General features: G+C 33.2%; 1 protein-coding gene across 1 annotated transcript in view; it reads right to left on the reverse strand.

Annotated features, from left to right (window-relative positions):
- The window catches only part of LOC123668916 (ankyrin repeat domain-containing protein SOWAHC), an 88,987-nt gene extending 65,193 nt beyond the window's left edge, over window positions 1–23,794 (reverse strand). The window contains exons 1-4 of the mRNA XM_045602607.1: window positions 23,572–23,794; window positions 22,787–23,412; window positions 12,631–12,657; window positions 11,818–11,943 (exon numbers count right to left, since the gene is read on the reverse strand). Of these exons, the coding sequence (XP_045458563.1) occupies window positions 11,818–11,943; window positions 12,631–12,657; window positions 22,787–23,412; window positions 23,572–23,698 (906 nt within the window). The 5' untranslated portion in view covers window positions 23,699–23,794. The remainder of the gene's footprint in view (window positions 1–11,817; window positions 11,944–12,630; window positions 12,658–22,786; window positions 23,413–23,571) is intronic.
- Between the last annotated feature and the right edge of the window lie 1,287 nt (window positions 23,795–25,081).

Genomic DNA, 25,081 nt, shown 5'->3' on the forward strand with positions numbered 1-25,081 from the left:
AAAAAAAATATACATAATTATAAATTAAAGTATATTGCGAAAAAATCCAAGTCTCAACTTTATTATTATATAACACTAGCTTCTGCCCGCGACTTCGTCCCCGTGGAATAGGAACTATTTTGTCATAAATGATTTTTGCGAAACTAACTGTTTACGTAGCGCACGTAACTGAAGCTTTGAAACATTCTTCATTGATGATTCGTCTTAACGTGGTGATGTAGATATATAGCCTTATAGCCTTCCTCGATAGATGGACTAACTAATACTGAAATAATTTTTAAAACAGGACCAGTGTTTCCTAAAATTATAGCGTTCAAACAAACAAACAAACCCTTCAGTTTTATAATATTAGTATAGATATCAACAGGAACAAAATAACAAGTATATTTTAATCACACAAATCACAGATTTTAACTATCACAAAATGAGTACTGTAATCAGCCATATAAATGGCGTATTAAAATATAAATCATTTAGTAAAATGACTGTCTTAATTAGACCAAGAGATGTCAGCGTGGAGTTTGAAATAAATCAGCTCGCAATCTGCTCACCGCGACACTCCCACAGTCGACTGGGCGTAAATAACGCGTGAAGTGGAAATATTAGACGGACGAAAAGGAATGTTTCGTAGTAATTTTTTACACTGTAACCGTACCCCGGCGTCTAGGGGCCACGTGTGTTAGCGTATTAAATTGTTTTACGTATTAACAGCTTCGGGTGAGACTAATTGGGTTCTAATATTAATAGGCTAGACTTGTGGACTTGGATTTTTATTTGTTTTCCTTGAAATGTTTACTTAGGCTCTTAAATTTAGGTACATTCTCATTGTGGAGATTGAAACTACCTTGATTAAAGCACTAATTTCTGAGAGCATTTATTCTATAAATTTTTTTACCTTACTCTTGAATTGTTTCTTACGCCTATAGAATTTAAACACACTTATATGCAGGTATATCATTTGAAACATATTCATTGATTCATTGCACATCAATGACGGATTCCACACTTAGATAGTCTTCTTTTGAATATATAAATCGATACCAAAATTTTTAATGTACTGGAGATAACCATAATAAAATTAATCCAATTTTAAATAAACTTTCAAAACGTATAAAGATACATATTCAATATTGACAACAGATTGACTGTAAATTCTACATTTTGATAAGTTCTATTTGTATCGAATGTGTCATCGAAATGTAAGTTTAATATCTTAGAAATCAATAAAAAAAACCTGATAAGTCAAATAATAATCTGTGATTCAAAAAGACATGTTCATAAAGATTACGCGATAAATCTTCGTAAAAACACTTTTAATGACTGATTTTATAATGGTAAATTATTTTTAAATATAGCGTCAATAGTTGGAAGACGCGTTAGCGCAACGCTCAGAGTGCTGGCTGGTGACTGCCGCGAGTTCGATCCCCGCATATGGCATACATTGGTATTGGCCATACAGATGTTTGCTGTGATTTTGGCGTTTGTGCTTGTGTATTGTGTCTTTCCGGACCCCCGACACAGGAGTAAATCCCAGTGACGCATTAGAGTGTAAGGCGTTTTTTTATTTATTTATAGTAATTGTAAAAGTAAATTAAACCTACTATGATTTACAACATATGAAGTAAACTAGGATTATGTTGGCAACAATGGGAAGAAATTTGACGGAATATATCTCTCTCACTCAATTATACAGAACTTTAAGGTAAAGACGTTTTAAAATCATACCATTGACATATACATTAAAACCTTTTTACGTAATAAATGAATTTAAACTTATTTTTACAACGTCTGTAGTTCCTCCCAACATAAATTCTTCAATGTTATACGTATTGTTTTAAAGTATAATTACAAGGCTGGCGATAATTGAATTTTTTAAACTTATATGCGATTTGATAGCTAGTACTTGAATAGGGTTGACGCTTTCGAATAATTTTATTAATAAAAAAATCATTTTTATTTTACAGTACTTAATAGAATTAACAATGTTTTAATATAAGATTGGTTGATTGATTCTGCTAGTAACATCCCACGACTGGGCATAGATCTCTTTCTCCATGTAGAAAAGGGCCGGAGCTTAATCCACCACGCTATTCCACTGCTGATAGGTGGATGTTATTACATAAGTACAAAAATGAAAAAAAAAAACAGCTAATTTCTAAAAAGTTCATACAAAGAATTTATTTATATATTAAAACCATTAACACAGAATTTTGAACAAATCAAGAGAAACCATAGGATACGGCGAGTTCTAAACAAATATTATAGAACTTACGAACATTTATTTCCGACTTTACGATTCAATCAAACATTTTTCCATTAAACTCAATCCCACTTAACTTTGATTTACTTCCTGTACCTATTAAAAGGCTTTATATGGTTTATAAATAAGAATTATTAATTCACGATATTTGTCCGGGCTAATTTTCGAAACTAATGGACGGATATTAATGAAATTTTGCACAGATTATATATAACTTTGTCCAACTTAGGGTTATAGGGATATAGGGTATATCTACAATCGTTTTGCTAATATAATAAATTTTAACGCGAACGAATCCGTGGCAAAAGCTGGTACAATTGTGTAATTTTTTGTTTTCCAAGCGCAATGATGAAACGAAGAAAATGTTAGTCTTCACATCACGCTATGACTCATGACAAGTAATGAAAACAACTTATGCAACTTACACGTATAGTACTGAAAGCTTAAGTAAAACCTATTACTACTGGTAACTAGTTGACGACGTGTTAACGCAACAGCCATAGAATGGCCTTATGGCTCTTGCGCTGGCCGTGACATACGTGTTGACCAGATAATCAAAATTCAGATCATCTTTAAAGATAATATGATTAAATTTAAGAAATTAAGATTGTCAGGTGTTTGTTGGTGTTTTTTTTTTTTGTTTAAAAATCGCGCGTTCAACGTAAAATAAATACACGTGTTATCTCAAAATAAAATGTTGTGATTTTTTATGACGCTTTTCCGACAACCCCCCTCAAAATCCATGTGATTAATGGAAAAAAAAATATTTAACTGGTTACAAACAAATAGGTCCAATTCACATTTTTACAATTATTAAGGTGGTATAAGGAAATGTATTATTGTGGTTGTTATCATGTACACCTGATAGCGATCGTTACTCATAGTAGGGAATATATCCGCCAACCCGCATTGGAGCAGCGTGGTGGATTAAGCTCTAATCCTTCTCCTACATGGGGAAAGAGGCCTATGCCCAGTAGTAGGATATTACAGGCTGAAGCGTAAGGAAATGTATTTCAAATTAAAGTCCACCTATTATTATCCGAAGTAGTTAGATAACTGTATCTCAGAATAAAGGGACGACCCCTAAGCTGTAATAATGTTATAATTAATACTTAACTTGGAGATAAAATTTTAATAAACGTTCGTTAGTTTTTTTTTTTTTTTTTAGTAGATAACTAAATACTTTCAAGAGAATTCTTTTCGATTGGGAACAATTTTTCATAAAGTAAGGAATACTACAATTTTAATAAGGATATTTAAGTTGACATTCAATAAGACTGACATATTATCTTACATATAAAATTCTAGTGTCACATTTTTAGTTAAAATACTACTCCGAAAGAGTTGAACTAATTTTCATGAAATTTTGTGTGCATATCGGGTAGGTCTGAGAATCGACCAACACCTATTTTTCATACCCTTAAGTTATAAGGGGGGAGGGGGAATTAGGAGGGTTAATAACATATAAGGCAAAACAACGCTTGCAGGATCAGGTGTATGTATATATATATATATATATATATATATATATATATATATATATATTATGTGCTGTGTGGCTACGGCACTAAAGAATTTAGCCACCCCCTCTCTTCCCGTGGGTGTCGTAAGAGGCGACTGAGGGATAACAAGGTTCCACAACCACCTTGGAACTTAAGAAGCCGACCGATGGCTGGATAACCATCCAACTGCTGGCTTTGAAATACACAGGCCGAAGACGGGCAGCAGCGTCTTCGGTGCGACAAAGCCAGTACTGCGGTCACCAACCCGCCTGCCCAGCGTGGTGACTATGGGCAAAACACATGAGTTCGCGTTGTTTTTGGCGTAGACTTGTGGAGGCCTGTGTCCAGCAGTGGACTGTATAGGCTGTAATGATGATGATGATGATGATGATGATATATATTAAGTTCTCGTTACTATTTGAAACATTTTATTTTATATGTGTATTTATTTTTTAACATTCAAAAGATTATATCTTATCTCTAAATAGTTATCTGTCTGTTGTATAATCTGTATAATAAGACACAGGAATTTATTACGCGGTTTTAAAAAAAATGAAATTCCGAAAAATATTGAAATGCTTGCAAAGCTACCGTTGAATGTGTAATGTATATTATGGTGAGAAGAACAATCAAAGTATTTAACAGTTACCGTTTTAAAATTCATAAAGACACCTTTTAATAACTATAGATTTAGTCACACACCTTTATGAAAGTCACCGCTACCATAACCTTATCATAATAAAAGAAAAAATCAATAACAAAACCATAGATTTCAACACTGACTAGAACTCTGACAAATTAACGAGGATAAAACCACAAAACTTAAGTGGTGATCATTTAAGAATCCATGTGGGTAGTTGGAAACATATTTTACCTATGAACTCATTTGAAATTACGCACACATTAGCACTGACACAAATGACATACACAAGACTAACACATCAATACCGCGAGAGTTACAAAATGACATCCCGATATGTCATTCGAAATTTAAATTTCAAAAATAGAATTAAAACAAATCACTCGTAAATGAATGCGCGCCCTAGTCCAACCCTAAACGGGTAGTCGTAAATCACGTAAAATAACAAGATACTCTCCTCAGTTTTATTGACTAAACAAACCTTCATCAACACAATTACACGGCCGTTAAGGAATAATTAAATAACTCCGATTCATCCTATAAAACATCGACAAATCAAATACGAACAATTTTTTCTTATACGTTTTGTACGAATTGCCATCTATAAAAACGACCATGGTCATTACCACCGAGTCGGGCAGCAAAAAGATTTTATCTTGCATCGTGTTATCTTATTTGTAATATGAGAGTTTGCTTCGAGGGATCAGTTTGAAAATTGCAATATTCTTATCTAGAACGGATAAATTTCACATTCCTATTGATCTGCCTACTTTACCTGTAGCGAGTTTGTTTTTTTAATTTTTTTTTTGTCTGTCAACGTATCTCGATTTTGAATTGCTATCGTTAAAGATGCTCCGTCGATGTGTATGTTCATTTACTTAAAATGTTTTTAGTGAGATGATAATACATAAATTTTATTATTAATGACAGCGCGAAACGTTATTTACGCTTTTGGACCGAATATAAAATTCTTTACGAGACCACGTACGTTGTCAAATATTATGATGTTGATAATGAAAGAGCGAATAATAAATATTTATAAATGTTTTACCGTAGCCGCGTACATTTCAGAGAACGGCCGCTCGGTATGTCAACAGCGAAATCATTTTTCATAAACATACTCACTTTTTATCATAATGATTACCATTTGTACTTTATATAAAGACGTTTTAATTTCAAAGTGTACTGATGATACAGACACGCGAAGCGAAGTAACATTAAATAAATCGAATCAAAGTAGAACAACCTTGAATAAAAAATTCATAATCGATCAAATCGAAAGTCGAACTTCGATAATTTAAAGAATTCCAAAGACTCGGAAACGAAGCCGGGCTCCCCGCGGGCGGTCTTTAGTCAATTAATAAATATCCGTCCTCTTTAGATAGGAAGCTACGATGACATATTTAAGTGTCTCATTTCTAAGAGATACAAGCGGATCATATAATAAAAAATATGTATTAAGTACACGCACACAGACACGTTTCCACAAATCGATATTTACATCATCGAGTAGGGCAAATACGAAAATAATCATCAAAGTGTTTTTATCGACGAGACGACAAATGTCAACCATCGTGCCTTAGTAGCAAACACGTGTTACACACTGTCTGACAATATTTACTGTTGCTTTATTAGTCGGATAGGAGAAAATGAAAACAACCGAACGAAATTTCAAAGCAGATGTTATAACCAATAGACTCGGTGACGGACTAATTGGAGACAAATTTGAAATAATACTTCGAATAATAATTAACTGGTCGAAGTTTCTAACACGAAAGCGAGCTAAAACGAATGTTTTATGTGACTTGGAAATAAAATTCTTATGTGTGTACGAAGAAACGGTTTTAGGTAGTTTAACATTTACATAGTTAGCATGTTCTTTGCGATTTATATTAACAACGTGTTACAAATTCGCTACACTTTTTCTTTCGCTTCGAATTATTCCATTTGGGTTTATAACGTTAAAAGTACCGATGATTTTTATAATGAGATTCATTATTTATTTAAAGATGTTAATAATAAGTCGAGGAAAAAGTCATTTCGTATTTTTTAGTAAAAAGTTGCAATAAAACTTTTGGTTGTATTTGTTTATAGCTGTCTGGTTTTGATACCACCACCAATATGGGTGAATCCAACAAAGAAATTATGTGCATTTTAAAATTTTACTTTAATAAAGGAGAAAATGCGACTCAAACTGCGAAAAAATCTAAAATTGTGACGTTTATGGACCTAAAATGCATTGTCAGTAAGAGTAACACACAATTGGTTTAAGCATTTTCAATCACAAAATTTTGGTGTCAAAGATGCATTTCGCTCTGGTCACCCAGCTACGGATAAATATGACGACATTTTTAGAAATGTGGAGCTAGATCATTCTAGATCAGAGAGACACTTGAGTTAATAATTTAGCTGAAGATCTGAGAATTGGCCATAAAATAGATTTGACCCCATTTGAAAAAGGCTGGCTATACAAAAAAGCTCGATATATGGGTGCCACATAATCTCTCTGAAAGAAACCTAATGGAGCGTGTACACATTCGCGATTCTCTCTTAAGATGTAATGAAATCAAACCATTTTTGAAGAGATTGATCACTGGTAACGAAAAATGAATCACCTACGATAAGAAGGTATGAAATAGATCGAGGTTAAAGGTCGGTCAAGCTGCACAGACAATCGTGAAAAGTTGGTTGTCACGCAATAAGGTGGTGTTGTGTGAATGGTCAGATTGGTAAGGCATCATTCATTATTCGCTTTTACCGCCGGGGAAAACCATTGATTCGGTTTTCTACCGTCAACAGCTGATGAGAGGTAAACAAAATCGGGAACACGCAGCCCAAAACGATCAACAGAAAAGGTGTGGTCTTTCATCACGACAACTTATGCCCGACCATATACGTCTTTAACCACTCAACAAAAATTGAGAGAGTTTGACTCGAAAGTCTTATTGTATTACTATTCTTATTTTATTATATTACACTTATAGACCCAATCTTGCACCCTAAGATCTCCATCTGTTTCGGTCTCTTCAGAATTCTTTAGGTAGTGTAAAGTTAACATCAAGAGTGGACTATCAAAACTACTTTTCCCGTTTTTTTTTTTTATACAAATAGGTCGGCAAACAAGCGTACGGCTCGCTTGATGGTAAGCGCTTACCGTAGCTTATAGACGTTTACAACACCAGAAGCATTGCAAGCGCGTTGCCGACCCAACCCCTAATTCCCCCTTGTTTTAATGAGAAGTCCCAAAATTTCTACAGCAACGGAGTTCTGTACTTACGAGATGGCGACAACTTATCGAACAAAACGGTACGTGTCTATTATAATTAATATAAATATTTTTTTTTAAATCTTACCTTGAATTTCTATATAAAATACGAAGAAATTTTTTCCCTGACCTAATATACTAAAATACATCAATGACAAAATAGATTATATTGTAGTTGATAACGAATCATATTAAAGAACATTTTACAAAGTAGGAAAACAAAAGTAGGTATGTACTCGAAAACGAGACCACAGGATGAGCATTATAAATTAACTTCGGACAAATTACAACTGCTAAGAGACATCCTCGTTTTCTTAATTCTCATTAAGTTCACTTAACAACTATTCACATATCCTCGAAGATTCCAATAAAATTCGAATCCAATTGCTTCGTGACTTGATTTACAACGAATCAATAAAAGAGGACTCTGTCGTTACTGATTTTATTGCGCATACAATAAAAGTAATGTACTCGCATCCCGTCTAACCATTCGAATGGAGACTTTAAGCAAACGTAAATTATAAACGATTTTCGACGCATCAGATATATAAATAGTTATATGTGCATAATACTTAATGAAGAGCTTCAGTCGAGTAGCCATTATAAAAAATATTTAAGGACACAATGTTCGAACTAAAAATTACCGATCCACGATAAAAAATTAACCCCGTCGATAATATCGTTGATAAAAATGAGGAAGTTTTAACGAATAATTGCGCTTATAAGAAACCCCTGCGGTTACAGTTGAAACAATTGTAAATCGTGCCATCGATCAGCGGCGAATTAGCGATCCTCAAGTTATATGACATCTATATATCAAGTACGCGTAAGCATAAACAATAGTTGAAAAAAAAGGGACTTGAGATATGGCTCGTAAAATAAAACAAGGTAAGTCCGGAGATACGTCAAGATAGCGCGCGGGGGGCGCGGGCCGGCGCCGAGACATTCCCAATTAGACGCACACCTTTTGGACACATGCTCTCGTTCGGCGCTAACTAACGCCCAACGACCCAGGATGAGACCACTACATCCGTTAACGTTTATCACCTTTTTTCTGGAATCCGTGCTGATTTTTTTTTATTCCGTTCATTTTGTATACTGACGCGAAATTTAAATGGCTACTTGTTACTGTGTGATTCTTAAGAAGTTTGTTTATTTTTTAATGAATAGATTTGCGAACACAGAAAAAATATAGTTCCTACACAAGTATTATTTAAACAAATACAAAAATAATAAAAAAGAGGGACGAAACTAACTGAATTGCAGCTATGATATTCATAGACATTTGGTAATTGAGACATTTTATTCTGAACAAGATAAATATTACGTCAGCGGCATGTCAGTAAAACTTTTTGCGTAAATATTGCTTAAGGACGCTATCACATTTTTCACTCGCTCAAGTTTAGGTATTTAAATCGCAACACAATAACATTACGCGTACGCACACATTGATACCGCTATCTGCTCGATTTTGTACCGACGTAACTAATCTTGGTACTTGAAAGTATTAATTTTTAATTTTACTGGTATTGATTAGTAAATTTAGTTGTAAGTTTAAAGTCGAACTTGGTAACTGTTACTAAGTACCTACTATTCACGGTACCTCTCCCCTACTCTGTTTATGACGATGTCTTAAGGCGTTAGGGTATCTACTACTCGTTCGTCGTACTATACAATAAAATATAATAGATAATAATACGCTTATTTTTATAATTCAAAATCACATACAATTTTAAGTTATATTATTATAGTTTTAACATTATAATAATATAAACATAACATATTTTACGTAAATAATCTATACAAATAAATAAAATTGGAGTGTCCTTTAGTTATATTAAAATACTGCTTTTTACTAAATGCGTACGGATGTATACACGGTCCATATACCAAAATAACATTTTTCCAATTTTTGTCTGTCTGTCTGTCGGTATGTTCCGGCTAATCTCTGAAACGGGTGGACCGATTTTGACGGTACTTTCACTGGGATATATCTTATGCAATAAGGAGTAACATAGGCTGCTTTTATTTTAGAACAATGATGATGATGATGAATGTAAATTTAAAATAAAATAATTTTGAACAAAAAAAAACCGACTTCAAACAGGAAACTTCTTCAATATTATAAAATATTTATTTAATCATTTCTGATTAACTAAATCAAAATACGAATTACTTTGTACTAAGTAAGTTTATTTTTCACTTTTTAGTTTCCTGTTAGAAGTCGGTTTTTTTTTTGTTAAAAATTATTTTATTTTACAATTTTTAGTGATGGGTAGACCTAACAAGGATGCTTTTTCTCTTGTGTCGGGGGTCCGGAAACATACACAATACACAAGCACAAACACCCAGATCATGACAAACATCTTATATGGCCAATACAAATGTCTGTCCTGCGCGGAGATTGAACCCACTAACGCCAGCGCAACAGCCAGTGCTGTGACCGCTGCGCTAACGCGTCGACATACTATGAGTAAAGTTCGCTATCAGGTGCACGTAATGACAACCGGGACTGACAGCCTAGCGTGTTCTCCGAGGCTAGGTTGGGAGAACCACAAGGATTAACAACTAGACTGAAAATAAATATTTGTATAAACATAAATATCCACTCCAAGCGGGAATTGAACCCGCGACCGTCAGTGTTTAGGCGCCGCCGACGCGGCACATGCACCATTATATCAAAGCGGTCGTCAAACAGCAAAAGGTCAACTCCTGTAAATTGTTGAGAAATTCCCTCGAGTGTTTATGGGCTCCATCATCAAACCTGGTCCTGTGACACAGATGACCACACAGCAGGTAATTCCTCGAATATCTTTCGTCTCCATCATCAGACTGTAATTGCACTTGTAACTCATATAGGTGCAAAGTTCTCATCGATAGAAACGAATTAAGTTCAAACAGCAGGTAATTGCTATATATCGTTAAAGAGTTCCCTCGACTATCTTTTGTCTCCATTATCAGACTGTAATGGCACTTATAACTAATACAGGTGCAAAGTTCTCATCAATAGAAACGAATTAAGATCAAAAAGCAGGTAATTGCTATAAATTGTTGAAGAGTTCCCTCGACTATCTTTCTTCTCCATCATCAATCAGATCGACTCCAGACCTTTATTAAATAGTCGTGCTTTATAGTACTTAATGAAAACATGATTAAATTTACTAGTCACCCGTACGATTTTTGAAAGTTTCCCTCGATTTCTCTGGGATCCCATCATCAGATCCTAGTTTCCTTATCATAGTACCAAACTAGGGATATCTCCTTTCCAACAAAAAAAGAATTATCAAAATCGGTTCATAAACGAAAAAGTTATCTCCGAACATACATTAAAAAAAAAATATATATATATATATATATATATATATATATATATATATATACGGTCGAATTGAGTAACCTCCTCCTTTTTTTGAAGTCGGTTGAAAAGAAGACAAATTGTAAAGATTACTTATTATTATTGATTATTATATATAAACCAGATGCATAACAAAGACAATCGATTGTGAAGTATCAATTTCGTCCAAGCACAGTACACACAAAAAACTCATTTTTTACGTAATTATTACTTGCGCTGAAGCGATACAGCCGTGCTTCCATGAGCGCGTTTCGGCGCGGAATGACGAACGACGATGGTTCACTTGTAAAAAATGTATGAAGAAATTTGAGAGCGTTTCTTCTTTTTCTCATAAATGGAAATATTATTTATTTTTATATAAAATATCTAGCGCTACGCATAGAGGACTAAATAAGCAACAATTTCTTAGTGTATTTATTTTTCTTAATGCAGTGTATTTAGGCTATAATGGTTCCAATTCAGACCCGTCTTTTTTTAATTTTTTGCGATTTCTGTGATGGTTAAACTGTATTTGTGTGAAAAGTTTGTATGGGGCTATAGAATTTTTATGGTCTCACTCGGAGATGAATATATTATCTTTCATTTGAAACCAAGATATCCTCTCAGGGTGACTCCTAATTAATTAAAATGGTACGTGAAAAACACTGATATTTGTAGAAAAATGTTATAGCGTCCTTAACACAATACTGCATATTCATACAATTTAAGATGTATTTTAATACGTTGGTCCGTTATGTTCCATTTAACTAAAATAACTATATCTTACTGATGAAGAAGCTAACTCTAATGACTTACCTTAGTACGAACAAGTTTAGCGTTCTCCTTGCACATCTTAGCAAGGGTGTGGTACTCGCCCCTAGCCGCGCACAGAATCCATTGCTTCTGTTTAGGATCTAACGGCCCAGTTTCTTTTGGTTCCAGCTGCAATTAAATTAATACTTGATACATAATTGGATATACCAAGTTCAAAAAACATATATATAAGTAACTACAATAATCCTCTGGCGTTAAATCCTAAAAAAATAGAAAAACTTAAAATTAAACTCTTAAAATACCGTTACAACCTAGATAATATTTTACTAATTGACAAAAAAAAGAAAAAAATAACAACTGACACAATTCACATTTCGAAGAAATGAACTGGTGAACACTTTATCTATTTACATATTTAACCTAATTTTTATATCAATTTTCAAAATTCACATGCACTTAGATTTAATTTGTAAAACATTATCCGAAGTGTAAATATTCAATCTTCATAAATAGCGTGAGTGAACGTAATTAATTATATTTGTTTGTTTGTTCTGTTACCGAAATGAAAGAACATTTTTACACGAATGTTACACTAATGTTCACTATTTATTTCAAAGCTGAAGAAATGGGTTTTTAAATATATATTTTCCATGCGTAAGTATTTCACTAACAGAGAAAATAATTTTGTTAAGATCGGCGTTGGTTTTCATGAAAATTTGTAATACATGTTAGTCTGACAAGATGATAAGATATACAATCTGTTAGTTGATTTTTGACAAACGTGTGTTGGAAATTCAATAGAGATATGGAAAGAATAATTGAAGTTGTTAACATAATTATGGTGTTGTTACTCACCGATGATCTATCTTCTTCGTCGACACTCTGAAAAAAAAAGGAAATTTTATTATACTGACAAAAGCAACAAACAAATTACCGAATCAAGTAATTAGAAGAATTTGCAATATTTTATAGTGTTTTCCAATCATGCCATAACTACGATTGCATCTATAACATTGAATCATCAATTGCAAGCTGTAAAAGACAAAAGATTTATGTAGACATTCTTTTCACCAAAAACTCAAACACAATCAAAATGAAATAAACTTACTGCGCTGAAAATAAAATATTAGGATTATAAATAAAGACGATATTTACATACATAATAAATATCTTAAAGACACATATAAATTAATCGGAACCTAATATTTCAAAATTAATAAATGAGTACTTATATTGTGAAAATAATATTTTGAATTAATGGTCAATAAATTCGAATTCTCCCGTCTTCAGGCTTGCGTTGCGTTTGACTGAGTGGGCATACGGGCTTAAGAGTCTTAAATTGAGAAATGTGAATATAGATTCTATTGTAAGTGTTTTAAAATACAATTTTAAACGAGATTTGAATGATATAGCTACTTTTGATTGTGCTATTCCGGGCGTGCGTTGCTCAGCATGACCACTTTACCACCTGTCGTTACATATTTATGTCTACACTATTGCCCTCACTGTTAGGGACTTCAATATTGACAAGATAACATCCTTAATGTGATGTGTTTGATTTAATAAGAAGATTAAGTTTGTACGTTGCCGGTTTTTTGGTTTCTGCGATAACGACAATTAACGATGGAGTAATACTGTCAATTATCTTCGTAACCGCTATCAATAATGATTAATTTTTTGTATTGTTCAATTTTGACGCACTGTCATTTATTTAATCAAATACTCCAAACCACTTTTCTTTATATAACACAATTAACAGATTATTATAATTTACACGAAGATAAAAGCGATTATAGATCATATTCGTCTTACTTGTGAAATTTTATGAGTGAGCGTAAAACGTGATTGCTTCAATAAATGGTTACAAGACTGATTTGTAGCATCTACATAACAGCTGATTATATACTGCGATATCATACAACTAATCAAGCTCATTCTCGAATAAATCAGGATAAACAACTTTGTAATTTAATTCAACTATTACATTAGCATTATTATTTCAAGTATTAATTGCATCAATGAAAACATTTTAGATTGAATATCATAACATTTATTATATTATATTATAAACATATTTAACACGGACAATGCGTAAAACTTTTATTTGTAAAAAATATATAAAGACAACATAATTTCATAAGTTTAATCGATAAATATTCAAAAAAAAAATCGACATAATTACGTAAGGTGGGAATTAGAGTTGAACTGTAAATATGGGACTACATACATTATGTAATGTAAAAGACAAAGTGTGGTGACTTAAAATTTACGAGAGAAAGAAACTCGAATGTATCGAAAGGAGTCATGAGACGCCAGTGCGTCGCCGTAGGGACCCGGCGTGCGTGCCTCGCCGCAGGACGCCGGCCGCATCAGGGTGTGCGAAGCCACATTATGGTGGCGACGGCACGGTACGATCGATACACATCATGCCATCCAACGTTGCTCATTATAATAGTCGACTTGTCGCCGCTGGAAATTTGTTTATCGGGATTTATTGGCAATTCGTTACCGGAATTTTATGTGCGATGGATAGAATTCGTGAAGTATTCGTAATTGAATAACCACAGGCGTAACATCTTATTAATATTTTAGAGACAATCTGGTAACGATGCATAAACAAAATTATAAAATTTTAACGCGATAGAAATTTGATACTGATGAAGTTGATAAGAATCGGGTTTAAACTGAAAAAAATATTAGGAAAATTACTCATAAAATTAGCACGTAATATGAACGTCTAATAGCGTCGTTATCATTTTGACGTCCACGCTGACATTTATATATAAAAGAAAAACAAGATAAAGCGAGACAACATTTATATAACTAATCACGGACCTATCAAAAACAAGGGTTCATAAAATTGATTTTGTCGAACACGACCCATTATAGATAAGAAGGGCTTAAGTCCTCGCAAAGATAAGATCGTGAAAATGTTTGCGAGTTGGATACAATTTTTTAGAGTAACAAACAAACAAAAAAAAACTGAGACTTTCTCTCGTGAGTTCCATTCGTATCAATCATCATGCGAATGGCGAAACAGCATATTTTTTCGTTCCACTCGATGCGAAAAGATCGATGTTAGAATTCAATTGTACTTCGCGTTGCATTTCAAATCTTTTATCTTTCAATAGCGGCTAATTCGCTTGTTCCTATTTCCATCGCATCGACAAGGCTCGTTGATTGTGGCATCCGCGTTGTTGATGGCTGCAAGTGATTCTGAGAGCCGAATAGCAGAGTGAGAACAATGAAATCGGTCATATTTTCCTGCCAGCTCGCAGCGGACCGTGATCGCTTATCTCGCATCGTGCATAACAATTAGCATGAGTTTGTTTAAGCGATGACGGCTTTGCTTGAAACGATGCTTATTTTCGCGAAACTCTTGATTGTTTTATTAATATGGTTCGTTAATTAATATAACAATAGATATTATGGGAAATGGGACTTTCGGTAAGCGAAAACGAGTAGTTGTTGAGACATTTTGTATAATTAGACATGTTCTTTCTTTTTGTAACAATGGACCGTTATTAAAATATTAAATACATTTGTAAAACAATTCTACAACTGTGTCCTTGAAGTTTTCTTACCTAATTTTTTTAACAAGATAGGTAATGTATTTTAATATAAAGATAAAACTCAAGTCTAAGAAAGAGAGAAGAGTAACTATTAGATAGTGGGGTAAATACAATGAAGCTGGAACTTATATATATTTAGTAACCTCAGAATCGACTGGACTGCGTAATGGTTTGAAAATTTTATTGAAAAAGATTTTCTGTGTAAAAAAAGCAGTTTAATCAATTATATTTCATTACGCTACAACCTATGAAGAATGTTAAGCTAAAGCAAGTCTTACGACGCTGGTCGACAACTATGTCATAAAATTGCCCAAAAAAAAAGAGATTTCAATTTTTAAGTTCCTTTTTATGTTCTTTTTCAAATCTCGCAAGAAAATGCTGCACTAAGTTACAATTGTGTCCCCGAAGATCTAATCAATATCTCAATATTCCATCTTAACAGTTTAGGACTTGACTTATTGTTACGAGAAAATATAAGGCAAAACTAGTCACGTTTAACGACATAATTAATCAATTCAAATAAAATGGAAACACTACTACACACGTTTTTTCATCAAAAAATCTCTAAAGTTAAGCATTTAATTACATGAACTGATTAAAATTAAGTATAAAATGAGTTAAAGGATGCAATAAAAAGGTTCGCTGAGTGCTGAGACAATAAAAACGAATTGAATTTCGCGTTTAGCACTCACTTAGGAGAAGCTTTAAACCGTAAGATTAAACTAGCTACTTCAATGTTAACAGATACATTTATGTTACTCAGTATTTACCGATTAGGTAAGTGGTATGTGGTGTACGGAATAGACATTCAACTTCGCATTAACTTAATAATTTAGACAGTTTTAAAGGTTAGATACAAGAAAAAATATTGTATTCGTTTATATCTACGTAAATAAAAATGATTTCCTATATTTATGTATTGCTAAAGGCCGAACTCAAGAACGACTGGATTAATTCGGGTATATATTTTTTTTTCAATCTTTTTCCATATTTTGCAGAAGGTTGTTTTTTTTCGTAATTTATAAACTGGAAAACGTAATGATTATTTCAACTTTACGCATTCAACATTTTTCAAAACAAGATAACGTGCCGCAATAATCAATGTTAAATAAACGAGAATTTTATTGTGACTGCCTCTGTATAATAACAGTTATATATCTTTTTTAAGAGTAGTTTATAATATTTCTAAAGATTTATCTACATTGTTAACCACCTCTTTTTCTACCCAATTGCTACTTTTGTGGAACTCCTTACCCATAGGAGTAAGACGTGCTAGGACTAATAAAGGTATACTACCTTTCTTTACGCGTATGTGATAATATTGTTACCATATGATCTATTGTGATGTACCCTCACACTTTAATTTTTAGGTTAGTAATCTTGAAAGCAGTATTCTTTAGCTGTGATCTGTAAGCTCTGATAGCTGTAAGGTCGATGTACTTCACCAGTGGGGCTGATTCTGATATTCTATAGGATACTTCCTACTGTGCCCTACCTCATCACTTTTACATAACTTTAACAGTCTTGTAGAGTTGTTACCATTTTTATATTAATTTTGATTGAGTATAATATAATTTCTAGAAGCCTATCTGTACCTTCTAAAATCCGCACTAAGTTTAACTTGTCGCTGTTAAAGGTATCGATATAAATGTCGAATGAAAATGCAAATAAGGTACTACATAAGTTAAGTCCTAAACACCCATGTGGTCAATGTGCACGACCTTTTCAGAACAGTAATGGGACACGTGCGTGAGGAGGCACACGACAATAACTGTGTTTCGACGATTTACGATCACGAACCCGCTTTCAATACACTATGCACCATGAATAATGATTATAATATTGACTTTAAACAGTGCTATATTGATAGCATGTCATTCGGGACTGTGAGCTTGCTATTTCATTAAACTATTGTAATCCCTCGTTAACTATGTACAAATCAATCACATTCCAACATCGAATATACGTCCACAAAATGCATACACGTGTAGAGAATATATTAAACAAGATTAGTAAATTCTAAACAAGCATTCGTTCATTGTAATTAAATTACTCTTTACGACGGTCGACATTGTAATCGACGCTCGTTCAGAGGAAGCGGATAAAAAAATTAACTTTTAACTCTCAGATCTTAAAGTCTTTTATATAATATATTTAGAAGCGGAATGAAAAAGGACTGCACTTTCATAAAATCTTTGTGGATTAATTTTTCTAAAGTATTCCAATTGAAGAACGGAAGCGAGCCGTCGTCGGTCTATTTCAGTTTTGATTTATGCGTCAGGATCTCGCTCGGCCGGGTGGCAATGTGGCATATTAGTGTGAAACGTATTGTTTATAATTTACTAGCTTCCGCGTCGAGGCTGAGTGAATATCGATATAATTAAACTCGTGTCAATCCTGTCGAACGTTTGTAAGTGCCGTGCTAATTGTTAGAGAGCCTTATTATTATTAACGTTCGCTCATCGCTGTACGGTGTGTACCACTTTGACATTAATGAGACTAATTATAAGTACTATTAAGTACTTAGGTAAATGACGATAAGTGTGAAGGTCAGAAATATTCAGTCTCGCCGCGGGCACGTCGACGCAAACAAAAATGTGTTTTTACAGCGAGTTAATACGTACTCTCGTCCTCTTAATAGGCTACATTGTGGCGTACGTTGTATAAAGCAATTGTAAAGTCCATTAGGTGCTGGAGGCGTACGCGACGCGGCCTAATATTTGTCATTAGGAGCTTTTGTTGTTTGCATTGTACGCTACCCTCGTAGGGGGTATTCCGTTCGTACGAGTGAAAATAATTTATTATATAAAATTTTTGTTTTCCCGATGAACATCCCTCTTCGGTTATTTTTAAATGTGCCCTTTGGGTGTAGTGATGTGTTATTTAGCGCTCTACGTGCCGGCCTAATGTTTATGATATTGTAAAGCCACAATTTGTCACGTTTTTTAATAGAATATCGGATCAACGAAATAATGAGCTCATATCCGGAGCGCACGGAGGATACGTCGAGGCGTGTATTTAGCAATTTAGTTCACCTTTCCGATATCCCGGCGCGATCACGAAAAATGAACTGTCGATAATAATCAAATTCACGTCATTTTGACCGCCAAAGGGTCATGACGAAGGTTTTACAATTCAATTAGCCGCGCCAGGTGTCGACGGAGAGGCAAAACTAACCGCGACGCAACAATTTATTATTCAAAAGAGTTTTATTAGAGCAGATAACGATATTCATAGTTTTATTTTAATAATTTACAGTTGCCCTTTGCAGTTGCTCAAGGCCTGAACGTTATTTAATATTTATAAGGACCCATCTTGATAATGGAATGTTTATAGACGGTTAATAACGAAACAACAGTGTCATCGTGTACAAATTTAGACGTTGTTTATTATAATAGTGGTGTCCGCGTAATTATAGATTAAACGCGAAACGAAAAACGAGTTAATTTTACAATTTTCTGAACGTTATATTGTAAATTGTTGAAATAAATAGATAATAAATAATGAGCCGGAACATGTAGTAGAATAATGAGAAACAATTATAAAGCAGCTAATTATATATAATGTGACAAGATTCGAAAGACATTACAAAAAATATGGTAATACATAAAAAAAAGAAAAAAAAATCATCTAATTCCGCGCCAATTTTTTTTTCGGACCCAGTATTCCGAAATAACACATTTTTTTAGAATACAAAGTCGAATCATAAAACTAACAAAGTTTATCGCGAACACAATGTCACTTATCACGTTTTTATGCCTTAAATTATTCGTCCACAGCCGGCAAACAGGTGTTTTGACCCTCGAATCGAGTCCCCAAAATATCTATAATTACCTTCCTCGGGTAATAATTAGGTAAGTAAATACTATAGTATAACAAGGTGCCCAATTTAACTGGCGATTAGTTACTTTGAATTGAAAACATCTTGACTTTCGTGTCACGAAAGGGTTTGACTGTCAACTTTGAGGGCATTTAATTCTCTTTTTAGTGATGGAACAATCGCTCTTTATTCCAAGCGTGGTTTCACGATTTTGATGGTCGGGGAAAGAGGTAATATTGAATACACGATATATATGCGATATGCGAATATTTACTTTTGAAAGACTATTTTTGATAACTACTGATCTCTATTTTAGAATAATCAAGAACATTTTAACGTGTTGATTGCGGAAAAAAAATTGTAGCTTGAGCCTCTTATGCGGCTTCATTACCTAAGTTTAATTGGTTCAACTCTAACCCCGATCTTAATTTACCAAAACAGATTCGTTAAAAATGTACTAATATTATGAGTAAATACAAACTGAATTTTAATCAAAATAAATCCCTGTGACACCCCTACCCGACATCCCAGTGATATCCCTACCCGACATCCCTATGACACTGATATAGAGACTTTTTATCACGTAGTCACATATATGTTAAAAATAAAATTCTAAAATAATTAAATTATTTAAATCTCTCCTTTTCACGACGAGTTAAATGACGAAGTTTAATTTAGCTACAGGTTCAAAATACTTGTAAAAGATCAACTGAAAATCGGTTATTTTCGTTACCGCAATCAGTAGGTTAACGATAATGTGGCCTCTATATTATATCTAAACGCATGACACGTGTTGACTAATTAACTCAGCCTGTAACCTCCCACTTCTGGGAAAAGGTGTCTTTCTCCATAAAAAAAGGTCAGTTTAACCTGCAATTCGAGTTGGCAGATAATTTTACTGAGCTGAGGAAGGCAGGAAATTTCCTGCTCAAAATATGAGGCAAGCCCGACTGGGGTAGTACCTCGAACTTACAGAAGACCACAGCTAAATAATACTGTTTTCAAGCAGTATTGTGTTCCTGTTGGTGAGTAAGGTGACCAGAGCTCCTGGGGGGATTGGGGATTGGGTCGGCAACGCGCTTGCGTTGCTTCTGGTGTTGTAGGCGTCTATAAGCTACGGTGATTTCTTATCAGTGAGCCGTACGCTTGTTTGCCGACCTAGTGATATAAAAAAAAATGCCTATCACGAGTAACGATTGTGATCAGGTGATAATGGGTATTGTTACATAGATGTATATATTTAGAAATTATTGTTTGAATCGTAGAAGAAGCAATTAGGTGGCCCTCAGGACTTCTGACACTTGTCCAAAGAGTTCATTATAATTCTTGAAGATGATGATTCTTAAGTAAATTTATCACTCTTAAGATGACAGCCGTAACTAAAATAATATGTATGTAGGTACGGTACTAATGTGGGTGAAACCGAGCGATTCGTCTAGTTATTCTATTCTATAGTATATAAGCGGAAGAGTTTGTTTGTACGTGATAATCTCATAATTTACCAATCACGTTTATCACATAGTTTTAAGTTATATTGAAGGAACGTTAAGCAAAAACACACCTAATTATTAAAGCGGTAAAGTCTAAGACAATAAATCCTTGTACGAAGATTGTAGGTTTTGTTAATGTAGGTATGTACTAATTTTATGTCAAAAATAAAAGTATAATATTCAATAAAAGAAAATAAGAGAAAATAAAAGTCTCAGACTCAACGGTCACTCCAAAAGGACAGTGCATCAATCAGTTACTGTTACCAGTACCACTATGCCAACGCGTCAACACTAAAAGAAGGTTAAACATTCAGACAACATTCAGATGTCGGGCAGTAAAATAATCATTTATTTATTTTTTTAAATTAATATATAATTTATTTTTGGTTACACTAGAATGTAACTTTTTTTCAGTGTTTAAAATGCAACATCTAAATTCTACTTGTACTAGTGGTCGCGTAGTGGTCGAAATTCGACCATAATTAATATTAAAATTATAAGTTTGAACATTAGTAAAGTTCTATTGTACTTCTATAATACTAAATAAAAGAGTATACGATTACATGCATGTGTGTCTCAAATATATGGTAGTGTGTAATGTTTTTTATTTATTGATCTAATGTATTTTTTATGCATAATTAAAAAAATATTAACATTCTGCAAATTTCATACTACTCTGTCCGCGCAATATTCGTAAAAAGAGGTACGGAGTTTTTGCTTCGCATCAAAACGCTTAAAAAGTTAGGTTCTTCTTTAGGGCAAGTTAAAATTATTGCAAAAAAAAATACAAATGGTATGTTGAATACATCCCATAGAGGTAGGTACAAGTACTTATAAAATTGTCCTGTTTTTGGGGCTGTCTATTATTGAAAATTCATAATTAAAATAGTTTGTTTTCAGTAAATTAAATACTGCACAATAAAATAAATAATATTTCTCGCAATTTTATACACATTCTCATAAATTAATATGTGTATTATTTTAGTATATTAGTAGTTATTTTTTTTTAATTGTATTCATTTTAATACTTCAAATCTGACAAATAAGGTTTATAACTTTAACCCATTTCTTTTAATCAAACTGTATTTTTAATAGTGACCAATCTGTAAATTAAAGGGAGGTATCTATTCATAATTATGTATACTAATATGACGATGAAAAAAGATTTTTTTGCTTGCCTGTTTGTAACCAAAAAATGACCAAACATTCTGAATAGAGTTAATACTATCTGTGATTATTGGAGGCTTTAAAACGCGATTGTATGATTAAATGTAGTAAAACAACCTTAATTAATATATATACACAATACATAAATATCTTACAACTTACACACACCATCGTCTTTTCCTAAGGTAAGCAACTTAATTTTTGTGTTGTAGGTAACAGCTGACTGTTATGGCTAATTTTACTTTTAATAATCTAAGGCGGGAATCGAAACCAAAACCCACGGAGCAGAAAGCAGGGCCTCTAGAAACTGCGCCAACAGGCTAGTCAAAACCTTACAATATTAATTTGTAGTTTACATAACTATTTCAAGTGATTTTATTCAATATATTGAATTAATAAATATTTGGAGTTAAGAGTAAATACAATTATCTTGTTTTTAATTGTAATAATCCTGTGAACCTAATTAATAAAGAATATTTTGTAGTACATAGTTATATCTTGGAGGTAACCTTTTTAGGCTACATATTTTTATACTATTAATACAAATAGACCAGTGACAAATTAGTATGACATCATTGCCATATAAATATTTCGTTACTGAGTTGTTGTTATATATAAATTGTAAATTGAAAACTGAGGTAGGGCACAGCAGGAAATTTCCTGATCAAAATATGAAGCAGCCCGACTGGGGTAGTACCTAGACCTTACAGAAGATCACAGCTAAATAATACTGTTTTCAAGCAGTGTTGTGTTCCTGTTGGTGAGGATAGGATAGGGGATAGGATAGGGGATAGGGTCGACAATACGCTTGCGATGCTACTAGTGTTGCAGATGTCTATAAGCTACGGTAATCATTTACTCGGGTGAGCCGTGTGCTTGATTGCCGCCCTAGTAATATTTAAAAAAAAATGCAAATTTTTAAGTCTTATAAGTAAGTGTAACAAAACTGCTTAAACACTTACCGATGTGTTGAAGCTTAATTTTTGTGTTTTGAGAACATCACTCTCTGAGGCCATTCGGTTAAACATTTGCTTTCTTTCCTTGACTGAAATTTTCTGTTCACTCTCTAGGAGCATACATTCGCTACGGGATGAGGTCAATGTCAGTGACTCAGTCATCTCGGTAGAGTCGTTTGGAATTGACATCCGTGGACTGTTATTCAAACTTGGTATACTTGATCTCTTCTCCAATATTGTTCGTTCTATTGACTTCCTTCTAGGATGTACTTTTGGGGGTGTCTCTTCACTTAATGTCAGGTTTTCTTTGCTCTCACTTTCAGGTATCTCTACTGCTTTAGGAGTTTGTACTGATATGTCTTGTATGATATTTGTTAGGATATTAAAGTCCTGGTTGAGCTGGAGTGGTGGAGGTGGCCGATATGGTGGTTGGCTTATACTATCGTTCGGTTCTAAAGATTCATTTAAAGCCACTGCCTGTGGCTCCATTGCTTTATTTTCAACGGTTTCATCGTTTTCCTTAACACTGTTGTTCATGTATTTTTTCTTTAAAATCAACCATTTTTCGTTATTTTGATTTTTAATAATAGCCAGCGCGTTCACATGCTTTTTAAACGTATTCCTCGCTTCATCTACAAAATATGTTTTAATAAAATGTGAAACCAAAGTTTAGAAGAATTCAAAGAAATATTACCTTGAAGAGATATACTTTATGTATAGTATGTTAAGTATGTATTTCGCATAACCTATTCGAAAGTTTAACATTATGTTATCAAAAAGTTTTCACTCACCTCTCATGTCGGGGTTCATTAAAAACACTTTGAAATGTTTAACTAACTCATGATTTGTGACTTTGCCATTGTGAGCTAACATAAACTTGAGTATTTCGTCAAAACTTAATTCAGCCGGAGGCGACATTATGATAACAATTCACATGAATCACAGTAAACGGTATCAAAACTTTGTGAGTAAAACTGTAAACGTCAAAACAACCTATTGCATTCGTTTTCGTAAACTAATGGCGTTTCGTTTCACGTTTGAGACGTCAAAACGCATATTAAAATATCACACATTTCCTGTTTTTCAATCCATAGAATAAAATTTTAGATTTTCATACACTAAAGATATAAAATCTATTAATTTATTTATTGTATCTAAGTTTGTTTTGAGAAATAAAATTTATTTTTCATTGTTTTTGTCAAAATGTTAACTTTTTTCGTGTAATGAAACGCATTTTGAACTATATTACGTTAGAATATTTTGGTGAGTGTTTATAAAATACTAGCTAGTAGCTATACCCATTCGAATAATTCTCACTAAATAAGTATATTAATTATCACTTTACAAAATTACAAAAAAGTATTTATTCGTAAGTTGATTTAAAATTGAACAAAAAATTTACCAACCGTCAATTACGTTGACGTTGTTTCAAAATTAAAGCCATATAATTTTAATAATTAATTAATTTACAAAAAAAATTAATAACTTACTTGTTGTCGCCGGTAGAGCAAGGAATTATCCATAAAATGATATATAATTTATTTGTAATAATTTTAAGGCTTTTTCTAAAAAGGGAGGCAAATATCTTAAGCCTTAGTGTATTAATTAATTTATATGATTTTGTTTTTTAGAAAATATTTTATGTATGAATACACAGCATAGATAGTGTTTTTACTTTCAGCTTAATTTTAATTAGTACGATTTATTTTTGTGTTACCCACACATTACGAAATTCTAAACATTTTTTTTTAAATAAAATATCAAAGCCAGTCTTAGACCGAATATAAAATCATCATATCAGAAATTTTGATCTAACGGGTACATCGTTCCATAGCTTAATTGGCTAAAGCACCGATACGGTAAGTCGGAGATGCAGGTTCGATGCCCGCTGGAACGGTCGATTTTTGATATGATATAAAAAAAAAGATTGTTTAGGTATACATTTTTTACTACGTACCCACCAAGTATTAATTTTACGCACTTTAGCTCCTGTACATATAGGTATGTACCTAATTATATCAGACAAATAAGGCAATGACTTAATTTTATATTCAGCAACATTGTACACATGTAAAATTTTAGTCGTTCACGCGTAGGTACTTCGAAAAATTATGCCCACGTATCGTCTACTGTTGAGGGCAACGCCGCTCGCGTTGAATTCGTAATGAAATTCCCAGTATAACAATATCTTACACGGACACGAATTATCGTGATGGAACGATTTCTATGTTGGCACGTTGTAAGCGACAAATACTCTTTGTGTTATTAAACTTTAAATTTAGCTTGAATTTGCATTATACC

Source organism: Melitaea cinxia, chromosome Z (genome assembly GCF_905220565.1).
Source record: "Melitaea cinxia chromosome Z, ilMelCinx1.1, whole genome shotgun sequence".
Taxonomy (NCBI): Eukaryota; Metazoa; Arthropoda; class Insecta; order Lepidoptera; family Nymphalidae; genus Melitaea; species Melitaea cinxia.